This window comes from Panthera pardus, unplaced genomic scaffold, assembly GCF_024362965.1.
Source record: "Panthera pardus isolate Hobbes unplaced genomic scaffold, ASM2436296v1 HiC_scaffold_12, whole genome shotgun sequence".
Lineage (NCBI taxonomy): Eukaryota > Metazoa > Chordata > Mammalia > Carnivora > Felidae > Panthera > Panthera pardus.
The window spans coordinates 65,929,471-65,952,711 of NW_026526677.1; the positions used below are offsets into that span (position 1 = coordinate 65,929,471).

At 39.8% G+C, this 23,241-nt stretch overlaps 2 protein-coding genes across 4 annotated transcripts in view; one reads left to right on the plus strand and one right to left on the minus strand.

Moving 5' to 3' along the window:
- The window catches only part of PRCP (prolylcarboxypeptidase), a 141,145-nt gene extending 140,680 nt beyond the window's left edge, over positions 1–465 (minus strand). The window contains exon 1 of the mRNA XM_019449953.2: positions 423–465. The gene's annotated coding sequence lies outside the window, so the exon portion shown is untranslated. The remainder of the gene's footprint in view (positions 1–422) is intronic.
- Positions 15–23,227, plus strand: DDIAS (DNA damage induced apoptosis suppressor). 3 transcript variants are annotated; one of them, XM_019449956.2, is made up of 5 exons: positions 515–624; positions 11,302–11,430; positions 17,372–17,533; positions 18,426–18,543; positions 20,117–23,227. In XM_019449956.2, the coding sequence occupies exons 2-5, from the start codon at positions 11,318–11,320 to the stop codon at positions 22,694–22,696; spliced, it is 2,973 nt and encodes a 990-aa protein (XP_019305501.2). In that variant the 5' UTR covers positions 515–624; positions 11,302–11,317; the 3' UTR covers positions 22,697–23,227. The 3 variants fall into 3 exon arrangements, with proteins under 3 accessions (XP_053756104.1, XP_019305501.2, XP_053756105.1); XM_053900130.1 differs by lacking the exon at positions 515–624 and adding an exon at positions 10,916–10,954; XM_053900129.1 differs by lacking the exon at positions 11,302–11,430 and having other exon boundaries at positions 15–624.
- Positions 23,228–23,241: the final 14 nt, after the last annotated feature.

Consider the following 23,241-nt stretch of genomic DNA (forward strand, 5'->3'; position numbering starts at 1 on the left):
GGCTCCTTGCACCCACTTACAGTATGTTAGCCAACCACCTCCTGTGGTACTCTCTGTTCATGAATCACCCCAAACTTCTATGTTGCCTACATAACTCATCCCATAACGGGAGTCGCCCAGGTAGCCCCCGAATCCCGCTTGGTCCTGGGCCCTTCTCCCAGGATACGCCCCCCTTTCTTCTCCCGGCTCCGGGTAGCCTCCCTTCCGTCTTCACCGCGCCGCCAACCCCTTTCGCCCAGCTACCACTCCTCCTTCCAGTCACCCTGCTGAACCCCGATTGGAGAGGCGCTACCACCCTTTCCCGAGATTCCTATGCTACCCCCCAAACCAGCTTTATAGACTGTGCCACTACCCCACCAGTCAGGGAAGAACACTCGCCAAACCCTGTCTCTCTACCCCCAATTCGATGAAAATGGTCGTACCCGAATGCTTACAGAACGCAGTGTTCAATCTCCACCCTCTGCGGCGCCTTCTTCTGATTGGCTCTGAGGGACCAAGGCCAAAGCGTCACTTCCTGCGGAAAAGGACGCGGGAGATTCGATTCAAGGCGCTTGGCTGGTCGCTGAGTCCTGGTGGCCTGCGCCAACGAGCGTTGCCCGGGCAGGTCTCGGTTCTGTGTCTCAGGTGAGGAGCTGTGGGGAGAGAGTCACGGGGCGCGCAAAGGATGAGGCCCCTAACGAAGCCTTCATTGTCGTTATAAATGAGACTTACAGCATTCTATTTTGTTTCTTCGGGAGTTAGTCTTTTCCGTAAAACAGTGGTCGGGAGGGTAAAGAGTAAAAAGGTCGGTCATTTAAATTTTAGTGCTGTTGATAACCGCTCAGCGAACGTTTACTCAACATTTACTGGGCCATCGAGCTAGTTACGGGGGAGTGTCTGGAACCGGTAATACGAAGAGGAAAAGTACTACTCCAGCTTTTGAGGTGCTCAGAGATATGGTTTTAGCAGGCTGCTATGACGAGTAATACGTACGGAAAGGGAGCCTTTTCCAAACCTCTTTGACGACCTGGAGGGAAAAGTGCTTCGCTTAAGTGACCAGTGTGCTCAAACCAGAAACTGGCAATTTTCTAGACTCCTTCCTTATCTCCTATCCAGCCACTCATTACCAGCCTCTTAAATATCTCAAATCCTTTAAAGTTCTCGCCACTTAAGTCATCAGCCTCCCAGCAAGTCTTCTTTCAATCACGTTACTTTCCAATCCAGTCTCCATATTGCCAGGCTATATGTAAATCAGATCTGATCAGGGGACCCCCCCCCCCCTTAAAGCCTTTCCTTGCTTCCTATTTGCCCTCAGGTTTAAGTCTAAACTCCTTCACATGTTTTACAGGGCCCTTCTCACCTAGCCTTTGCCTACCTCTCTTTGTTTTTCACCACTCTAGGCTCCAGTCCTACGAAATGCCTTTTTTGAGTTCCTCAAATGCACATTCCCATCTCACCTGCAGACCTCTTCTAACCCCATCCCCAACGTAGCCAATTCTTACCTCTTCTTTAAGTCTCAGTTTATTAAGCCTTTTCAGTCAGGGAGGCTTTACTGCCCTGCAAGATTGGGTCACAAAATACCCAGTAGTTATTCCATAGATAGTTGTAAGTGCCTCCCTCTGCCAAGAATTGGTAGGCCCTGAGATTACAATGGTAAAGAAGTTAGATTCTTCACCTAATGGAACTTAAACCTTTTATGCAGGGAGTTAAGGATAACAGGGGAATCTGATGGAGTTAGGTTGGTCTGGGAAGGCCTCCCTGAGGTCTTAAAAAACAATTCAGCCAAGTAAATTTGAAAATGAATTAGCTTTATTAAATGATTCAGGCAGCATCTTATCTAGCAAGTAGAAGGGAGCTCTGAAGAGTTGTACAAAATGGAAGGTTTTTATAGGAAGGAGAGTGAGGCAAGAAAATTATTACAAAAAAAAAAAAGGATTGTTCCAGGCAAGGTCACTTTCCCTCAGGGGGGAGAGTGAGGAATCTTATACAGATTACCTTTGTAGGAGGGAGAGAGCCCGATGTCGACACAGATCGGAAAATTCCTTACTGACTAGTTAAGACTACATTTCTGGGGAAGGTTGAAACTACAATTAGATTTAGATATTAAGCCCTGGTTTGGGGACTCTGCCTAAGTGACTCCATTTGGGATCTGTGATTTTCTTTTAACAGACGAGTGGACAGTTTACAAGGCTTAAAAGGTGAGAATGATCCACCCACGCAATAGAGAAAAGGAAGAAAATTCCAGAGTGAATAGGTTGTGCAAAGGCCTAGAGGCAGGAAAGAGCTTGGCATTTGAGTGTTCAAGAACCTAAGAAAAGACCAGTGTTGCTGGAATATATTCAGAAAGAACAGGTGATGAGTCTGGAGAGATGGGCAGGGACCAGATCACGTGGTTAGGTTAATGCAGCAGCAGAAGCAGGTGATGGTGGTTTGGATTAAGTTGGTGGCAGAATATAAGGGAGGGAAAGTAGATGATGGTTTTTAGATATGGAAATAGATCCAAGGACACACTGATGGGTATAATGTGGGATTTGAGGGAAAAATAAATGAAAGATGACTCGTAGGTATTTGACCTGACTTAACTGGTTGGAGAGTAGTATCATTTGGTGAGATGAAGAAAATTGTAAGAAAAGAATGTGATGTCTGTCAGATCGGATGGCGGCCCCCAAATGTGGGGAGATAATCGCATAGAAGCCGGTGGCGCAGTGCAGGTGGCGAAAGGATTCATCCAAGGCAGAACAAAGGAGATAGAAGTTTATTGAATACACCACAAGGGAGCAGTGGGCAGGACAGCAAAGGAGAGACCATCTGCCTCAAGGCAGTGGGGGTTGGGGGGCCATTTTTAAAGGGAGAAGATGAGGAGGTGTGGCTTCGAATGGAATTGTCCCTTTTTTGGTAACTGGTCCATTGGTCTGTTAGGGCCTACGGATATTTTGAGGTGGGTCACCTGACGGGCCTGTCTGTATTCAGCCAGGTGGTCACTGTGCGCCTTTTTGCCTTGCTCTAACGTTCCATTGCTCAAGACTGTTGTCTAAAAGCAGCTTCTACAAAGCAGTTTGAGAGGAAACTAAGAATTCAACTTTTTTACCTTTTTTACTTGAGATGTCTATGAAATATCAAAATAGTTGGCTCTCTGGTAAGCTGTTGAGATGTGGAAATCTGGATCTTGCAGATATTATATGTACCTTATAAATTTCTTGAACACTAGAGCCTGTGTTTTCTATCTGTAACTGTCCCCTTTCCCATCCCTAGAATAGTACTGCATGTATCATAAATTCATTGTACCAAGATATTCTTGGATAGTGTTTTGAGTTTTTTGTTGTTGTTTTGGGTTTTTTCTTTTAAGTAGGCCCCATACCCAATGTGGAACTTGAACTTGGGTGTCCTGAGATTAAGAATTGCATGCTGGGGCGCCTGGGTGGCTCAGTCGGTTAAGCGGTGGACTTCAGCTCAGGTCACGATCTCACGGTCCGTGAGTTCGAGCCCCGCATCGGGCTCTGGGCTGATGGCTCAGAGCCTGGAGCCTGCTTCTGATTCTGTGTCTCTCTCTGTCTCTCTGCCCCTCCCCTGTTCATGCTCTGTCTCTCTGTGTCTCAAAAATAAATAAACGTTAAAAAAAAAAACAAATTTAAAAAAAAGAGTTGAATGCTTGGGGTGCCTGAGTGGCTCATCGGTGAGCATTGGCTCAGATCATAATCTCACAGTTTGTGAATTCAAGACCTGCATCGGGCTCGCTGCTGTCAGCACAGAGCCTGCTTCAGATCCTGTCTCCCTTGTTCTCTGTCCCTCCCCAACTCAAGCGTGCTATCAAAAGTAAACATTAAAAAAAAAAAAAAGTTGTATGCTCTATGGACTGAGCCAGCCAGCCGCCCCTCTTGGGTAGTATTTTAAAAGTATTTTGGGGGCGCCTGGGTGGCTCAGTCAGTTGAGCGTCTGACTTCGGCTCAGGTCATGATCTCACAGTTTGTGGGTTCGAGCCCTGTGTCAGGCTCTGTGCTGACAGCCTCGGAGCCTGGAGCCTGCTTCTGATTCTGTGTCTCCCTCTCTCTTTGCCCCTCCCCTGCTCACGTTCTGCCTGTCTCTCAAAAATAAATAAATGTTAAAAAAAAATTAAAAGTATTTTTCACTGGGGCTCCTGAGTGGCCCAGTTAGGTAAGCAGCCAACCAGCCAACTCTTGATTTTGGCTCAGGTCCTGATCTCACAGTTCCTGAGTTCAAGCCCCATATCAGGCTCTATACTGACAGCACTGAACCTGCTTGGCATTCTCTCTTTCTCTTTCTCTCTAAATAAATAAATAAATAAATAAATAAATAAATAAATAAATAAATAAACTTAAAAAAAATTAATAAAAGTATTTTTCACCAATACTTCTCCAAACAAAAGAGGTTTTCTTTTCTTTGTTTTTTGTTGAATTTTCCGTCTCCTGCCTTCTCTTATCCCTTTCTAGAATTTTCATGTTACTGTCAGTAAATCATTTCTCAAGGATTTGTTATGACTACTTTTAGAAAAATTAGATAATGTGCCCTTGGGGGTGACCTTTAGATAGTTTTAAGTAAACAGCTCAAAATAGCCACCCTTCCATAGGTGAGGCCTCTTGGCCTATATAGTATGAAACAGGAAATCTGAGAGCAGCAAAGTGACAGGTTTTCTTGCAAAGCAAGAACAGTTTGGGGAGTATGGAAGCTGCCCCATGATGGGCCTCTTTGACATGAAGATTCTTTTGAGTTAAAAAACAATCAAAATCCAGCAGATTCAGGAAAAGCTTTGTACTTCCTCTACCCACTTCTCCTTAGTTCAGGATGACATATACAGTATACCTCATTTTGCTTGACTGTCTTTGGAATTTCCATGTCTGTGTGGATTCCTGTACGTATGCATGTATTAAATTTGATTTCTTGTTAACCAGTCTCATGTCAATTTGATTCTTAGTCTAGGTAAAAGGACCTTGAATGAGACAGGAATTTGTGTCCCCAGCAATATTAAACACTTAATTAAATTTTTCTCCAAGATCTAACGTTTAATAAGAATTACTGTAGGGGCACCTGGGCGACTCAGTCAGTTAAGCATCTGACTTCGGCTGAGGTCATGATCTTGAGGTTTGTGAGCATGAACCCTGCTTTGGGCTCTGCTTTCAGCGCAGAGCCCACTTCGGATCCTCTGTCTCCCTCTCTCTCTGCCCCTACCCTGCTTGTGTGCTCTTTCTCTCTCAAAAATACATAAACATGTTAAAAAAATTATTCTGATTTTCTAGGTTAGCCCAGAGGAGAAAAAAAGTATGCTAGTGTGTGTGTGTATGTAGGGGCTAGGGGCATGGTTTTTCATATTAAGCTGCTTTCTAGGAAATTGATAGTGAAGGAGGTAAGCTGAAGGGTCCCCAGATAATAGATTAGAGCAAAGATTTACAAAGTAATATGAAAGATACTGTAATGCTCTCAGGCTTTACGATTTAACTATAACCATGTTAATCACAAGTGTTGTTCACTATCCGATGGCCTCAGTGGCTAGCCAGTGATTTTCAAGCCTAGGCAGCATAAACATTATCTGAGAACTTGTGAGACATACAAATTCTCTGGTCCTCCTCCCAGATTTACTGAGTCAAACTTAAATTGGGTCCCAGAAGTCCATTTTATTAGCCCTTCTAGGTGATTTTGAGGCACACTAAAGTTTGAGAACCACTTGGCTAGTATGAAAATGGATGGTAATCAATGATTTATGTATCTGGGCCCATTGTCAAAACCATCTCTCGTGTGAAAAAGATTCATCAGCTGTATTATTAGCCTGATTCCATTAAAATATTTGATTCACGTAATGCCCCCTCTTCAAGCAACTTTCTCTTTATAATTTGGCTTGACCTACAGTTATACCCAAAAGAAAATATGGGCTTAAGATGTGTCCCCTGTGATTATAATTTTTCATGGCAAATTAGTAAAGCACGTTTGGATATGGTTTATATTCTCATATAGCTTGACTAGAAAGAAAGAAAGCAGGTATTCCAGAGCATTTTTATAAAGTTTCTTTATTTATTTTGAGAGAGAGAGAGAGCGCAAGCACACTTGCACACACAAGGGGGAGGGGCAGAGAGAGGGAGAGAGAGGGGATCCAAGCAGGCTCTGAATTGCCAGCACGGAGCCCAACTCAGGGCTCAAGGCAACGAACCACAAGATCATGACCTGAGCTGAAACCGGGAGTCGGATTCTCAATAGATGAACCACCCAGGCACCCCTCCTTGTTTCTACTTTTATGTATGAGAGATTGAGAGGACCCAAAATTTGCTTTATATGTTATTGCTGAGTTCCCTACCTAGTGTTTTTTTATATTTATTGGGTTTTATATTTATTGGTTTTTAAAAGTATAAATGTAATGCATTTTCAAAATACCTTTTCTTTTTTTTTTTTAAGTTTATTTTCAGAGAGAGAGCATGCAAGTGCACATGAGTGGCAGAGGGGCTAGTGAGAATCCCAAGCAGGTTCTACACTGTTACTGTGGACCCAGTGTGGGGCTTGATCCCACTAACCATGTCATGACCTGAGCCAAAATCAAGAGTCGGCCACTTTACTGATTGATGCACCCAGGTGCCCCCAAAATACTTTTCAAACAAAGATTATGTGTTTGCTTATTTTCCTGTCTCCCCACTCCAAGCTAAGACTAGAAAAGTCTCCTCGTTATATTTTCTCATAGCATTATGTCCTTTTTTTTTTTTTTTTTTTTTTTTAAGAGAGGGAGCATGTGAGCAGGGGAGAGAGAGAGAGAGAGAGAGAGAGTGAGAAAATCCCAAGCAGGCTTCATGTTCAGTGAGGAGGACAATGCAGGGCTTGAACCTACAACCCTGGGATAATGACTTGAGCCGACATCAAGAGTCAGATGCTTAACGAAGTGACCCAGGAGCCCCTAGTTTTTTTTTATAGAGTTTACTATGTTAAAATTCAGTTAAGTTTTTTATGTGATTATTGTCTGTTTTGCCCATCACTTATATTATCCCCAGTACCTGGTATTTAGCAGCTGCACAATAAAAAATTGACAAGTTGTATTGGAATATGGTTTTCTGGCTGTTCTGGAGCTGAAAGAACTGTAACGCTATATCACCATCCTTATCAAAAGCAAGAGGTACTAAATATGAAATTGTTCCCAAGTCTATCATAAGGTTTCATAACTTTAGTATATATTTATTCCTGATGCTTCATTCAGTTCTCCGTCAAACATGAATTTACCACAATACAAGCCAAACAGTAGAGAGATAAAACCAACTAGATAATAAGTGTCCTGAAGGAAATACTATAAAAACAGCAAAAGGAATAACTAACAGTGACTGCCTGAAAGGATCTTAATGCATTTTTGTCCACCAGACAATTAATGAGAAGCCTTCTTTCCATTTCTGAAGTTTACCAGGTGAAACATAAATAGTAAAAATAGTTTAATGACCTTTTTCATTTTGCCAGTAATTTGTAAATACTGTAGTTTTTTAGACATACTTATTTGATCCACTAGAGGGCAATAAACCCTTACATAAATATAATTTAATCAATTTTACTTTTAAAATCTAGCAATTAGTGCTTGCACAGTGAATTTAGAAATAACCCAAATATTTCTGCTTGTGTTTCTCATTTGTTGGTGAGCTGTCTGCCCAATTAGACAGTAAACATCTTTTCATTGTTTTCCCTATAACAGCACAGCGTCCTAGTTAGTTATCTTTTAAGGTTTATTCTATTTCCTAAGGTTTGAATTTGATAACAGTTTGTCTAAGAATATAATCTGATGAATGCCCATATAGTTGTGGTACAATATTTTGTTTTATTTTTTTGTGAGAGAAAGAATCTTTTTCTTTTTTTTTTTTTTAAGTTTATTTATTTTGAGAAAGAGCAAGCATGAGCAGGGGAGGGGCAGAGAAAGAGGTAGACAAAATCCCAAGCAGGCCCTGCACTATCAGCACTGAGTCCAATGTGGGGCTTGAACTCATGAATCATGAGGTCATGACCTGAGCTGAAGTTGGACACTTCACCCACTGACCCACCCAGCGAACCCAGAGAATCTTTTTTTATGTCTAGAATTTTTTTGAGAGAGAGCGTGAGCGAGGGAGGGGCAAAGGAAGAGGGAGAGAATCTTAATCAAGCCCCACACCTATTGCAGAGCTCGATCTTACCATGAGGTAGTGACCTGAACCAAAATCGAGTCAGACCCTTAATTGACTGAGCCACCTAATGCCCCTAAAATTCTGTTTTAGAGCCCTAAAGAAGATAGTCTCTGCTCATAACTTGACCACAATTAAGGGGAACAATGGAAATGAGGATATAATGTGGATGATTAAAATAAGTTTTAAATAAGGTATTATATGTGAAACTATTCTGTGCACTCTCTATATAAATATAAGATTATTTTGTGATTTGGTAAAATTGTGTATTTAGTGGTATATGGCAAAACTGGCGTAGGTAAAGGAAAGCTAAACATCAAGAAGAAGGTTAACAGCTGAAGTTCAGATTGACAGTTTTTGAGCTTGGCCCTGGGGGTATAATGAGATGGTCCCTCTAAGATCTTACACTGGTTTCCAGCAAAAAACATTAAACAGGTAAGTTTACTATGATATGGAAAAAAGTAGGGTCCTTAACCTGAGAAGCTTCCTGGAGATGAAAGCCCCTGAGAAGACTCTTAAAGAAGAATAAGCATTAGCCAGGAAAATGAAAGAACATTTTAGAGGGAAGAATGAAAAGAAGCAAAGGCAGAGAAATGTAAAACATATTGTAATAGGGAAATGTTGGATGGTTGAGAAGAGAACAAGGGATGTGTTCTCTTTAGCATAGATTACTGACACATAAATAACGAGAGAGAATCAAGAGAAAAGGTATTTGGGAGAATAAAACCAAATGGAAATGATTAGAGTAGACAAAGAAAACAGACGGTAGGACTATAGAAGTACAGTAGTATAAGATGCAGAAAAAAAAGAAAAGCCATCATCTTTTTGTTAAAAGAGGAAGCCTTTTGTATTTTTTAAGTTTATTTATTTGGAGGGTAGTGGGGCAGAGAGATAATCCCAAGCAGGCTCCATGCTGTCAGCACAGAGCCTGACATGGGGCTTTATCCCACCAACCAAGAGATAATGACCTGAGCTGAAATCAATAGTCAGAAGCTTAACCGGCTCAGACACCTAGGTGCCCCAGAGGAAGGCTTTTTAAATGGAGCTTTAAATGAAAAAGGAAATTCTGTTATATTGCATATACCTACTATCATGAAATTTTTTCTTAAATTGCAAAATTCTGCTTGTAATTTTCAGTGAATATTGAGAGTATAATATATTCTGAGCACTGGAGATATATAGTAGAACACAAGTTAGACTACATCCCTTTCTTCAAGGAACTTTCAGATTAGTAGGGGTAGAACAAACAAAAATAAGTAAGATAATATATGCATTTTCATGGTTGGATATATCACAAGCAACATTAGTTCTATGAAGGAATAAAATGGGTGATGTCATAGAAGCTAAGAGGAAAGCTGGTGAGTCTACTTGAAATAATGTGGGGCTCTCTCAGGGGTAACATTAGAGTTACAGATTACTCTTCTCAGAAGCTTCCGGGAAGAGAAATTGTTTGGTGTGTTTGAGGAGCAGAAAAAAGGCTAGCATGGACTGAAGTGCAGAGATTAAGAGGGAGTGTGGTACAGGGTGAGGTCAAGGAGGTAAGGCTAAATGACCAAGAGCCTCATAGACCATTGTAAGGAACTGTGGCTTCAATCTAAATAGCATCATTTTAAGCAGGTAAGAGACAACATTTTTCAGGAGGGAGCTGTGCCTTTATCTCCCATAGCTCACAGATAGGTGTACCACCGTGTTACACTCTACCCCAAACTGGATTTTAGAGGAGATTTAGAGGGAAGATGCCTTTGCTGACTTATATTCTATCATTTGTTGTGTTGGAAAGGAACTTAAGGTTAAGAGCACTAATTCAGTATTCTGTGACCTTTCTGCCTTCCCCTCGTAGCCCATTCACCTACTCTACTTTGCCCTTAGAGATTGCCTTGTGACCTAAGAGGACGACCAAATCTGGGACTACATATCTGCTTATGATAAAACCTTACTGCTCACGTTATCCTAAGGGTCCCAAAACAAGGATTAACAACAAAGAATTAGGATTAGATTTTTTCTTTTTTCTATGCTCCTTTTAATAACATAGGTCAGTGATTTATATAAATCCCTTTATGTTTCATCTTTTTATTTTTAAGTAGGCTCCATGCCCGATATGGGGCTCAAACTCATGACCCTGAGATCAAGAGTTGCATGCTCTACTGACTGAGCCGCCAGGCGCCCCTTTATGTTTCATCTTTGCAGGTTTTCATCTTACTGCCTAGATGGCAAGATTTTATTTTCACAGAAATATTTGATTGATAGAATCAGTATCACTTTGTTTGAATTTGCTGATGCCAGTCACAGAAACAGTTCCACCCATTTTCAGAAATTGAAACCTTTTGCCATATGTTTACAAATGAAAATGTATTGATGCAGCTCTATCTTAAACATGCTTTGAATAAGCTAATCCGTTTTAAAATTTTTTTTTAAGTTTATTTATTTTGAGAGAGAATCCCAAGCAGGCTCTGTGCTGTCAGTGCGGAGCCCGACACAGGGCTTGATCCCACGAACCACGAGAGCATGACTTGAGCCAAAATCAAGAGGCAGTCGCTCAACCGGCTGAGCCACCCAGGGGCCCCAAGCTAATCAATTTTTAAATTTTTGATAAACCAACATTTGAATTTTTAAAAAGAGGAGACCATTGCTATTTTACTGTTCTGCTTCTCTGAGTGTTTTATACAAGGATCTTAAAGTACTTTGTACTCTCTTGACCATGTAACATTTTTATTTTTCTGTTTGCAGAATCAGAATTATCTTTTTTTTTTCATTAGGCTGTGTAAAATATATACACCGAAATCTAATAAGGCGATTTTTTTTCAGCCAAAAAGAACCATTTACCAATTTAGATTCTTTAAAAGAATCATGTACGTTTCTTTAAGTTCCTTCCTATTAATTGAAGAAACAAGCTCTTATAGCTCTTTTAAATATGTGAAAAGATCTAAATGATATCTTTCCTGGTTACTGGGATGCAGCATTTATTAAAAAACAGAATATTTCTTTGAGCTACTTTGTTTTAAATCTTGTTTTCTTACTATTAATAGTTTTAATTAGGCAGAAAAATAAAATGAGTTTTCCAATACATTGGCACTTAACCACAAAAGCCATCTATCTATTCGCTTTACAGTAGAGGCTAAGTTGTTTTCCTAAGAGATGAATTATGTACATACAGTTAAAGATTTGCCAATCATCCCATGGCTATTTTGTTTTGTAGGACACAGTAAGAACACATGAATGAAGGGAGAAGATTTCTTCTTGCCTCAGTTCTTGCTCTCCAGAATTCCAGTTTTATCTATCCATCATGTCAGAAGTGCTTCTCTCGACTAATCCTGGTCTCCAAAAGGTAAAAATAAAGCCTGTGGCAGCGCCCTGGGTGGTTCAGTCTGTTAAGCATCGACTCTTGACTTTGGCTCAGGTAATGATCTCACGGTTCATGATTTCAACCCCCATGTCAGGCTCTGCACTGACAGCACGGAGCTTGCTTAGGATCCTCTCTTTTGCCCCCACCTCTGTCCCTTCCCTTCTGCTCTCTCTCTCTGTCTCAAAATAAATAAATAAACTTAAAAAAAAAAAGTAAAGTCTGTAAGCATGAGAGGAAATACATGTGTACACTATAGATTTCCTACGACTCAAGGGCACATAAGGTTTACATCCATCATACCAGAAACCATCCCAAAAGTGGAAAGGAAACTAACTGTGCTAGAGCATTTACAGAAAGGACTTGGTGAACCAGGACTATAGGTGAGAAGGGGACATGTGATCCGTTAGGGGAGCCAGAGCATTGGTCTTTAGGCTGGACAGAGAAGCAACAGTGGAGGGGGAGTTGCCAAGTTCAGATCTCTCTCAGGCCAGGTGGAGCAGTTAGTGTGTGTTTCTGTGTGTCTTTTCTGCCTTCAAAGCCCTGAACAAGATTCAAGCTACTCTTCATTCCCCTCGGGCTTACTCTGAGGATGGTCTCTTGGAAGTTTTGGTTCCACGCAAACCAGGTGGTGCCTGATCACCTCCAGATCCTAGGCCCTACACATGGACCTGTACAAGAGCCATGGGAGGAGAAGGCACCTCTGGGAGCAGCCCAGGAGGCACCAAGCATCCAACTCCAGTCTAAGGAGACCCAGTTCCAGTGTGAATCTCAGGAGACTCGGCCTTTCCCAATGAGTGAAGATGACACACAGTCCAGGGACAAAGGATCACTGCCACAACCACTCATTACAAAGTAGAATCACAGGTGTTCTCAGAAAAACTCACCACTGGCACCTCTACTTTTGAAGCTACCTCTGAAGTTGAGAGCACTTTAGAGCAGCAACAGAGAAATCCCGAAGTGGAGAGAGCGAGACGGTCCCCTGTCCAGGAGAAATGCTTCAGGCAGATGATTTTCACTCATAAGAAAACTCCCACAGGGAAGACCATAAATGTAGTGAATGTGGTAAAGTCTTCATTTATCACTCACACCGTATATCCACGAGACAATTCATTCTGGAGAAAAATGCTGTAAGTGTAGCAACTGTGGGAAAACCTTCAACCAGAAGTCAAACCTCATTCAACATCAGAGAATTCATACAAGAGGAAACCCTACAAATGTAATGAGTGTAGGAAGTCCTTCCGGTGGAGTGCTCATCTTCTTTGGCATCGGAGGTTTCATTCAGGGGAGATGTCCTATGAGTGTAATGAGTGTAGGAAGACCTTCAGTTAGAATTCATATCTAAGTCAGTATCTGAGACTTCACAGTGGAAAGAAACCTTTTTTATGTAAAAAATGTGGGAAAGCTTATAGGTGGAGTTCAGAGCTCCTTAATCGTCGGAGAATTCATTCCAGAGAAAAGCCTGCCCAATGTACTAAAGGTGAAAGTGCCTACAGACAGAATTGTACTTTTGTTTAATAAATTGTGGGACTATGGGGCGTCTGGGTGGCTCAGTGAGTTGAGTGTCTGATTCTTGATCTCGGCTTAGGTCACAATCTCACAGTTTGTGAGATCGAGCCCTGCATCAGGCTCTGAGCTGACAGCTGCCCCTCCCCAGCTCACTAGCTCTCATTCTCTCTCTCTCTCAAAATAAGTAAATAAACATTAAAAATAAGTTATAGGACTAGATTACATAAAAGTTAGTTATAATAAGTTCTTTTAAAAAAATTCACTGTACCAGGACATAAGATTTTCTTGGATTGGTTCTACTTTAGAGGAGAAAAGTAACTTCTTGAGAGTACATCTCAATCCTGATGAAAATTTAGTCCACTTCTGGGATATCCCTAGAAATAGGGTTTTTTTCTTTGTTTCCTTATTGTTTGTTTATTTTTGCATTATACCTAGATTATTTTTTTAAATAAATTCCTTGAGAACAGAGACTGTTAGAAATCTCTACCTTTCAGCAGCTTGAATGGTGCTTGACACATAATACTTTATTGTGGTCCTGAGATACAGGCCAATTATACCTGAGAGTCTAAGATTCTTTGATTTTTAAAGTACAAGTAAGGGTTAGGGTTGGAGTTTTTTAAGAACACTTTCTTTTCTGCATAGAGGATATATAGTAAGTACTTAGTAGTATGGAAGAATAGTATGCCAGCAATATTCTTTTTTAAAATTTTTTTTTAATGATTATTTATTTTTGAGAGAGAGAGCGTGAGTAGGGGAGGGGCAGAGAGAGAGGGAGATATAGAATCCAAAGCAAGCTCCAGGCTCAGCAGTCAGCACAGAGCCGGACAGGGGCCCTGAATCATAAGATCATGACCTGAGCGGAAGTCCGATGCTCCTGCTCAATCGACTGAGCCCCCAAGCGCCACCCCCCCTCCGCCACCAGCAATATTCTTAAATAGTCTGTCTAGTTATCATTCAATGGGGAAGGATTAGCAGTTCCAACACCCATCTAGACTTTAAGAGATCTTTCCAGAAGATCCCCTTATCACTTGTTCTTTTATTGAGCCATTCTCTCAGGTATGCATTTATAAACTCAGAACAACCCCACTTGTGGTATTCATCATTAAATCCTCAGCATCCAGGCCAAGGTCTAGTTTATAACAAAAGCACAAAAACGTTTGTTGAATGAATGAATGACAATATGATAGTTTCTATAGGTACACTTTACGTATTGCAGTATGTTATGGTGATTAAAAAGCATAATTCTCTGGAGCCAAACTGCCTTTTCAGGAGCCAAACTCCCAACCCTGCCACTTGAAACTGTAGCCTTGGGCAAGTCACTTGAATTATCTAGGCCTCAAAATGGGGAAGGTAATAATCTGCCTCATTGGGTTGTTATAAAGGATATAATGAGTTAAGATACATGAAATGCTTATTAGGACATTATGTGCTACATAATCAGTAGTCTATACATGTGAAATATTTTTAAAACTGGTATTGGGGTGTGTTTTTTTACCAAGTCATTTATTTTAAAGATAATCTGCCTCAGGGCACCTGGGTGGTTCAGTCAACTTTAGCTCAGGTCGTGATCTCATGGTTCACAAGTTTGAGCCCCATGGTGGGCTCTGTGCTAACAGCTTGGCCTGGAGCCAGCTTTCGGTTCTTTGTCTCCCCCTCTCTCTGCCCCTCCCCTGTTTGCACTCTTTCTCAAAAGTAAACAGTAAAAAAAATTTTTTTTAAAGATAATCTGCCTCAAAAATTTAGGTTGAACAGTAGTGCCATTGTTCCCTCTTGAGTCTGGTAATAATAATAGATAACGTTAACAAACATTTACCATATGCATAAGTACTTTGCTAGGAGCTTTGTAAGCATTATATTTTTTAATACACCAGCCCTATGAAGTGATGCTATTGTTAATGCCAGCCTTCAGAGGAGAAAAATTAAAGCTTAGAAAAGTTAAATAACTTGCCCCAAATAACACAGCTATCTAGTTAGTGGCAGAAACATATTCAAGCCTAAACAACATGACTACTGGCTACATTCCTAAATACCCAGTTACCTTCAAATTAGCAGTGGAATATGTATCCAGAATGACATCACTGACCCCCTTCCAGAGCTTAAGATGCCCTGGTAAGGGAGCTCTGACTGAACTGTTTAGGTACATAAAACCCACAGCCATTGGTCCTTGCATGTAGAACTATGGTCCACAGAAATATAACCTATTGTCTCTATATATTATATTGACATTATATAAAAAATACATCCCTGTGATTTCCAGTGTATATCTTTTCTACTGTTACTTCTGCTTCCCTTTTTTCTTACTTGGAATCATTTGTAAGCCAACACAGGAAACAAATTCCTCACTCTCTTGGAGCACCTGGATGGCTGGCTGAGTTGGTTGAGCATCCAACTCTTGATTTTGGCTCAGGTCATGATCCCAGGGTCATGGGACCCCGCCCCGTGATTGGCTCCATGCTGAACATGGAGTCTGCTTAAGATTCTTTCTCTCCCTCTGCCCTGCTTCCACATTCAGAAAGAAAGAGAGAGAAAGGAAGAAGGGAGGGAGGGAGGGAGGGAGGGAGGGAGCAAGAAAGGAACGAAGGAAGGAAGATTTCTCTCATTTCCCCTCACTCTCATTTCCCCACAGTAACAGAAGAGCAAATTTATGACAGAAGAATTCTATACTCTAGCCTTTACACATTTTAGAGACAATGAAGAGCAAAAGGTCTGCTCCCTAAGAATTTTATTGAACCTCAAATCTTTAGCAACAGCAAACAAAATAGGTGTTTGTGTCCTATGGAGTTAACTTTTTTCTTTTTTTAACCTCCAAAATTAGAGCAGTGATGATTTTCAAATTGCATTCTCCATGTAGGAGGTGCTTCTAGAGGGAAGTAGGAATTAGAGAAGCAGTAGTGGCCAGGGTTGGCTAGTAGGTAGGCTCTAGAGCCCCCACTTTAGTTTGTAAACTGCAAAATGCTGATGCATATTTTTCTAAGATTTGCTAATAGTTTTACATTAGACCCAAATGCATTATTAATACATAAGGGTAAGGTTAGATGAATGGATTGGCACAGAGCCATTTTCAGTGTGGCAAAAAGATAATAATTAGCACAGATCTAGTGATTATGAATCAGTAACTTCTTATAGAAAGGATTAACCTCTGTTCAAGATAGTCACCTTGTGAACTATGTATTCTAAGCTCCCCCTAGTGGCTATCTGGCAACCATCAGTTATACAACCATCTCTAACATTATTTTCTTTTTTTTTTTTTTTAATTTTTTTTTTTCAACGTTTTTTATTTATTTTTGGGACAGAGAGAGACAGAGCATGAACGGGGGAGGGGCAGAGAGAGAGGGAGACGCAGAATCGGAAACAGGCTCCAGGCTCCGGGCCATCAGCCCAGAGCCTGACGCGGGGCTCGAACTCACGGACCGTGAGATCGTGACCTGGCTGAAGTCGGACGCTCAACCGACTGCGCCACCCAGGCGCCCCTCTAACATTATTTTCTATTTGCATTTTACCACTCATTTTGAAGCCAGATCATTAGGGACACAAGACAAAAATAAAGTCCTAGGATTAACAATTATGATAAGATGTACTAAGGGGTTATTTTGCTAAATTTAAGAACCTGAAAGATGGCTATCACAGTTGTAAGACCTTGCAAACAACTAGAAAGGAGGGAAACACTAAGTAGAGTTGACAGTAATCATCACAGTATTTAATATAACTATGAGGAAGAAGCAGACCAATAGTTATTAATTTGGCAAGATCTGCACTAGATCCTTTCTTTACTTTCTTTTCTTAGATTTTGTCTCATTTTATTCTTCAACCCCATTTTTACAGATTAGAAAATCAAGGTTTTAAGGGATTTAGTAACTATCCCAAGACCTGACTGCTAGTACATAATAGTAGAGTTACAGTTGACCATGGAACTAGGTACTTTGTGTATCAAGATTTTTTAAATATTTCAAGATTATTCATTATTCTCTTCACAGATACTGTTTTCTTAATAAAAGATAGACATTAAACATCAGGTATTTTGTTGGTGTGGTGTTCACTTCATTAATGTTTACTTTGCCTCCCAATTCTAGACTGTTTATTATATGCCTTGATTTGTTAATGATAATTTACCCAATAAGAAAATCTCTCTGTTCCTCCCTTCCTCCTTTCCCTCTCACTCTCTCTCCCTCTTTTTCCACTTTCTCCTCTCACACAGTTTTTCTTCAGGTTTCTATCAATTTGGTGCTACTTAAATTGTAAAAGTATTTGTTATGAATAGAGATTCAAAAGATGTTGGTTGAAATTAAGAAGGATATAAGTTATATAAGTACATTTGTACACACAATATTATTTTTAATCTTTTCCAGATTTGTTTCCTGTAATATAAAAAAAAATTAATGAACATCTCTATCCTTTTTTATTTCCTCCACTCTTTCAGGTCTAATTGTCCAAAATGTGGCTCCACTGGTAAAGCTGAAAATGCCAGTTACAGATATAAACTTTCCTTAAAAGTTGCAGAATCAAGCAAATTGTTTGGCATTACTGTATTTGGGAGCTGCTTAGATGCATTTTTTGGTCTTACAGCCACTGCTTTGCACAGGTAAGAATATTTAAAGCATTTTTTTTTTCCTAGCTACTCATTTAGTATACCAATAGAATTTGAAGATACATGTTTTTAAGATAGTATGCATTTAGTTAAAATATGATAGCTTGACCTCAGATCATCAGTTCCTTTAAAAGATAATCAAAGAAATAGAAAAGTATTTATTTTCTGATTACACATTGTGATGTTAAACTAGGCTCCTTTTAGTTAGACCAACTGAACTGTAGTTAAAATATTAATTTACAATAGTCCAATCCAGATTGGAGAAATGCGGAATAAGAAAGTAAAATTGTTTCAAACCATTTCAAACTATTGAAGTGGCTAAAGTCCCTTGAGGTTGAAGAAGCTATTGAGGGAATATTTGCATATCAGAGGTAGAAATGTTGTCGTTCCTCTCACTTACCTTGTGTCTTCATCTGCATAGTTTGACCTACTAAGATGTCCTGAGACATATGAAAGATATATATAAGCAATTAAAACTTTTTCTTCCCTTCAGTCTTCCACCCTCCTCCCCCAATCCCCTGGCAGAAGAAATCTCTATTTCCTTATAGTTGAGAGCAAACTGCATTGCCAGGGAAGAGAAAAGAATTGCCTCTGCTTTGAGGACAAGGGCTAGAGATTCCATTACTACTCCTACAGCCACTTTTGGAATAAATACTGGGCCTGATTACTAGGAAGGTGTCTACTTTATAATGCACTTGATAGTTTTTGGCTTTCTAGGCTATGGGACACTAGAGAGGGAGCAAAATGCCTTATTTTTAAAGACACTTTTTTCCTACATGTAACTGAAAAGGTTATACTGCATTTTCAAACTAATTGTATTTTCTTTATGGCAAGTTAAAATTTCAAATTTTTTCTCTTCACGTTTTTAATTTTCTTTCCAATCAAGGTACATTCAGGACCATAATGAAATTTCAGAAACACTGGACAGTGATGCAATTCAGAACCTATTAACTAAAGCAGTTGAAATTTGCTTCATTGGACAAAGCTTTATTTTTGGAGTGACGGTAATTGAAACTAGCTTTCTTTTTAGTATTCCTTTAACATTTCCATTGTAATAAAATGATTTGACTTTTCTGAGTAGTTTTTAGGAGTCATAAATGTGAGAGTCTATAACATTTTAAATATATAAAAAATAGGTTATACATGATCTGTTAAAACACCAATGTGACAACTCCCTCTTTCAAAAGTCAGAAGAGCCCAGTTCAAAGATTTCAGAGCTTTAAAAATCCAAATTTATTTTAAATTCAGAATACATAATTTTGTTTTGATATTCGGTGTTTATTTCATCTCCAAATTTTGTTTAAATTCTGTAGTAAAATTTGTATCAACTCTTTAGCTTTTTGATTCTATTAGCTGTAAAAGAAGGAGGGAACGAACATGGAAAGCAAAGCGTCTGAGTGTTGGTTACTTTAAGGATAAGTGGGAAGGATGGCCTTAAAGAATTACAAAAGTGATGTAGAAGTTACGAGAATATACTGACTCTAAAGGAATAATCATTTTCTGTCTCCTCTATGCTAAAGGAAACAAATGGAAATTTTGCCCACACTGGATTCAGGGTTTCACAAGTGGGAATAGAGCATTCCATAGCTGAACAGTGAGAAAAACTCAAAGCAGTAAATTAGGAGCTACAGAGCTTTTTTTTCTGTTAAAGTCTTAGATGGTTCTTGTTCTTTTTCTTATTTTTTTTTTATTAAAGTTTATTTATCTTGGTGGGGTTGGGGGCAGGGAGGAAGGGACATAAGTGAGGGAGGGGCAGAGAGAGAGAATCCCACGCAGGCTCTGCATTGTCAGTGCAGAGATGATGTGGGGCTCAAATTCACGAACTGTGAGACTGTTAACCAAAATCAAAAGTCAGGCTCTAAACCAACTGCACCACCAAGCGCCTCTCTTCTTCTTCCTTTTTTTTTTTTTTTCCCTTCTTTATGAGTGGGAATACTTCCTTAAACATTCAAAGTTTATGGACACTAATGAGAAATATAATAGTAGGCACTATTTATTGAGCAACTACTATTTGCTAAGCACTATAGTTTTCCAAGTATTATTGATAATACAGTAGTCCTGCATATTTATCCTTAATTTATACATGAGAAAACTAAGATTCAGAGAAGTTAAATAATTTGTCCATCGGGGCGCCTGGGTGGCGCAGTCGGTTAAGCGTCCGACTTCAGCCAGGTCACGATCTCGCGGTCCGTGAGTTTGAGCCCCGCATCAGGCTCTGGGCTGATGGCTCGGAGCCTGGAGCCTGTTTCCGATTCTGTGTTATTCTGTGTCTCCCTCTCTCTCTGCCCCTCCCCCGTTCATGCTCTGTCTCTCTCTGTCCCAAAAATAAAAAAAAAACGTTGAAAAAAAAAAATAATGATTTGTCCTAAGCCCCAACACTAGTAAATGTTAGAACCAGTCTCTTTACTCCAAGGTTTATTTCTATTACTTATACTTCTCTACCTATAACACTACAGAAATTAAAACTATAGGAGTAGGAGATGTAATTGTGTCTGTTTTAATCTGTTAAGTCCCTGTTTCACCTTTGAGTCAAAGGAAAAAATGTGTATTCTCATTTAATTTCATTTACTTTGACAGAATTTTGGAAACCAATATGGACGAGGTTCAGATTCCAATAACTTCTTAAAGCAACGTTCTGACCACAAGAGAGAAGTAAGAGCACTAATAGCTTGCCAGATTGTTCTACCAGACCCAGGTGTTGCAGGCTTCACTGTCATTGACTACTTCCATCAGCTTTTGCAGCTTTCTTATTTCAGGAAACTTCATGATGGCTCCCAGGCACCAAATAGCCACTTACTTGCTTCCGAACACACAAATAGTGATCTCAGCAGCATATGTGGCCCTGACAGCAGTTCTGGTTTCTTCAAGTCCCATGGCAGAGATAGTTTTTCAAGATTCTGGCAGGCATCACTTGAACTCACTTACACACTTTCACACCTAACAGGTGATGATTTTTCAGCTTCAGAACAAAGCAAGGCCATTGGTACTCTTCACCAGAACAGAAAGTGCATCTCTTTTTCCGAGGCCACTGGTTCCCATAGCTGCCATGATGCCTTTCAGGGTTCTTGGAGCCTTGTTTCATACATGGATAAAAAGAGTACAGCCCAGAAGTTGGATGAAGAACTTGTCTTGCAAGCTGATCATCCCAGTGTAGTCCATAGCAGTCATGAAATCGGAATTGTTGACTCTAATTTTTTCCCTTTGAAAATGCGAGAGCTCCTGCAGTCAAATAATAAAATATCCTTCCACAGCACAGTGGAAATTAAAAATCAATATTCCCAGCATGAGCTAACCTGTGACCAGTATCTTGATTTAGATAACCCCCCTAGCCTTCAGAAGAGATCTGCATGTTTTACACCTTCATCACTCAGACTTGAAGAAATAGCTAGTGGTTCCCAGGACTGTGACACTGAGATTTGGGATGATCTGCCATTCTCTGAAAGCCTGAACGAGTTCCTGGCAGTTATCGAAAGTGAAATTGCTACAACTCAGACACATGCCAGTAATAGGAAATGTCATCTAGATAATATCGATAGATTACAGGCAGACCACGTCAGGTTATCTGTAGCTTCCCAGAGAACTACTGGAGCCTTGCATACACCACCTGTAGCTTTAAGATCATCACAAGCAACAGTCAAGGCAAGCTGTAGCAAAGATAACTTCTTTTCCAACTGTGAAGCAAATTCAAGTCCTTGTGTTCAAAAGGAGTCACAGTTAAATAACACAGCAGAGGTTGTCTCTATAAATAGTAATGGAAGTGATATTTCTGAATATTTTCCATCAAATGCTTATCTCTCAGCTCTGTTTCCATCTTCAAAAAGTTTAGGAACAACAGTTACTCTGAAGTCTACCAGAATTCCACTACATAGGGCTGAAATTTCACTTAAGCTCACTACTTCAGAGAGTGACCATTCTTGTCTCAGTAGCAAATACTTCAATAGATGTGGAGAAAAATCACTTTCAGAAATGAGTGAAAAGTTGGTAGCTTTGGGTTCTAGGAGATATAATGATGTTTCTGACCTTTGTAACTTAGAAAATAAACAACATTGTAGATGGCCAAAGAACCAAGATGACAGTTTTACAATTTGCAGGAAACTTACATATCCTTCAGAAGCTCTTGGCTGTAGTCCGGATACAACTACAATTACACTGAAAGAAATGCCTTGTAGACATATCAATAATAACTTAACACAGAACTATTCTACTGGTCACGAAGGTAGCTACGATGCTTCTGCTGATCTCTTTGATGATAGTGCTAAAGAAATGGACATCACAACAGAAATTATGAAAAAGTCACAGCATATTTTGTTACAGTGGGGAAAATCTTTGGCAGAAAGTCATCATATAGAATCTGATTTTCTAATGAGATCACTCCCTGAGAATTCCAGCCAGTTTTCACAAAAATTGTCTTTGCAAAGTATGTCTGCCACTCTATGTCCAAGAACATGCTCTTCTCCACCTCATTGTCAGTCAGATTCAGAATATGATTTTGTAGATAGCCAAGACTTTGTTCCATGTTCACAGTCAACTCCAGTTGCAGGATTCCACCAAACAAGAATTCATGGGATGAAAGGAGCTTTCAAAAACTTACCTGACCTTTATTTGGATCTTGATGGTAACTATAAAAAAAGAAAGATTTCCTCTGAAAATCATGCACAGCAAGCCACCCCTAGCTGTCCAAACAATGTAAGGACACCGAGCCAGAAATCCAGAAGCCCTGTTATATCTGGTATTCCACAACCAGAGGTTTTCAACAATCGTCCTTTTGCTGAGTGTCTTGAAACTGAAGATGAATGGGTCCCTCCTACCACTAAAAAAGTATTTCCTTCAGAAATGCTTGGATTCCAAGCCTTGAGTCTAAGGAAATGCTCTGCTGCCTGTGATTCTCCTGATCAAAAAGAACCACCAAGAAAGAAACTGAAATGTGTCAAACGAAGAATTGAAAAATGTTTAATTAAAAAGGAGTTAAAGAACATGTTTACAGCAGGAGTAACAAAACAGAAAACTCTTAACACAAGTTCAGACTGGTTTTGCAAAGAGTCCGTTTTGGGACTTGATTCTTGTTCAGAAGTCAAATGTTGCCTTCCGTTTTCAAAAAATTGGCCACCTTCTGTGCCTGAGACTAAAAGCAGTTGGTCTCCTGAATTATTTTCATAAGTCACCTGAACCTAATTGCTAAACTTTTAAAAGTAAATCTGTTTGGAAACTTGGCTCCCGTGGTATGGAAGGCAATCTTGCCATTTTGAGAACTTGAACAGAGGCAAATAGTAAATAGGTATCGTCGTGCTTTTTAAAACATAAACCCTTTGTTTGGGTACGTGGGTGTTGCAGTCGGTTAAATGTCTGACTCTCTTGATTTTGACCAGGGTCATGGTCTCATGTTTTGTGAGTTCCAGCCCCACACTGGGCTCTTTGCTGAGGGTGCAGAGCCTGCTTGGGATTCTCTGTCTCCCTCTCTCCCTGCCCCTCCTGTGCACACGTGTGCTCTCTTTGTCAAAAATAAATAAACTTAAAAAAATAAAAATAAAAAATAAAGCCATTGTTTTTTCCAGCATACATTTGTTCAAACACTTTGGCACTTTATCTTATATTGTTGATTGTCCTTTAGTAACACTGTTAATTTTGCTTATTAAAAGTATTTGTTAAAATCACATGTATATTTAGAAATAAAGCTTTTGCAAACCAAAACTTAAAGTCTTAAT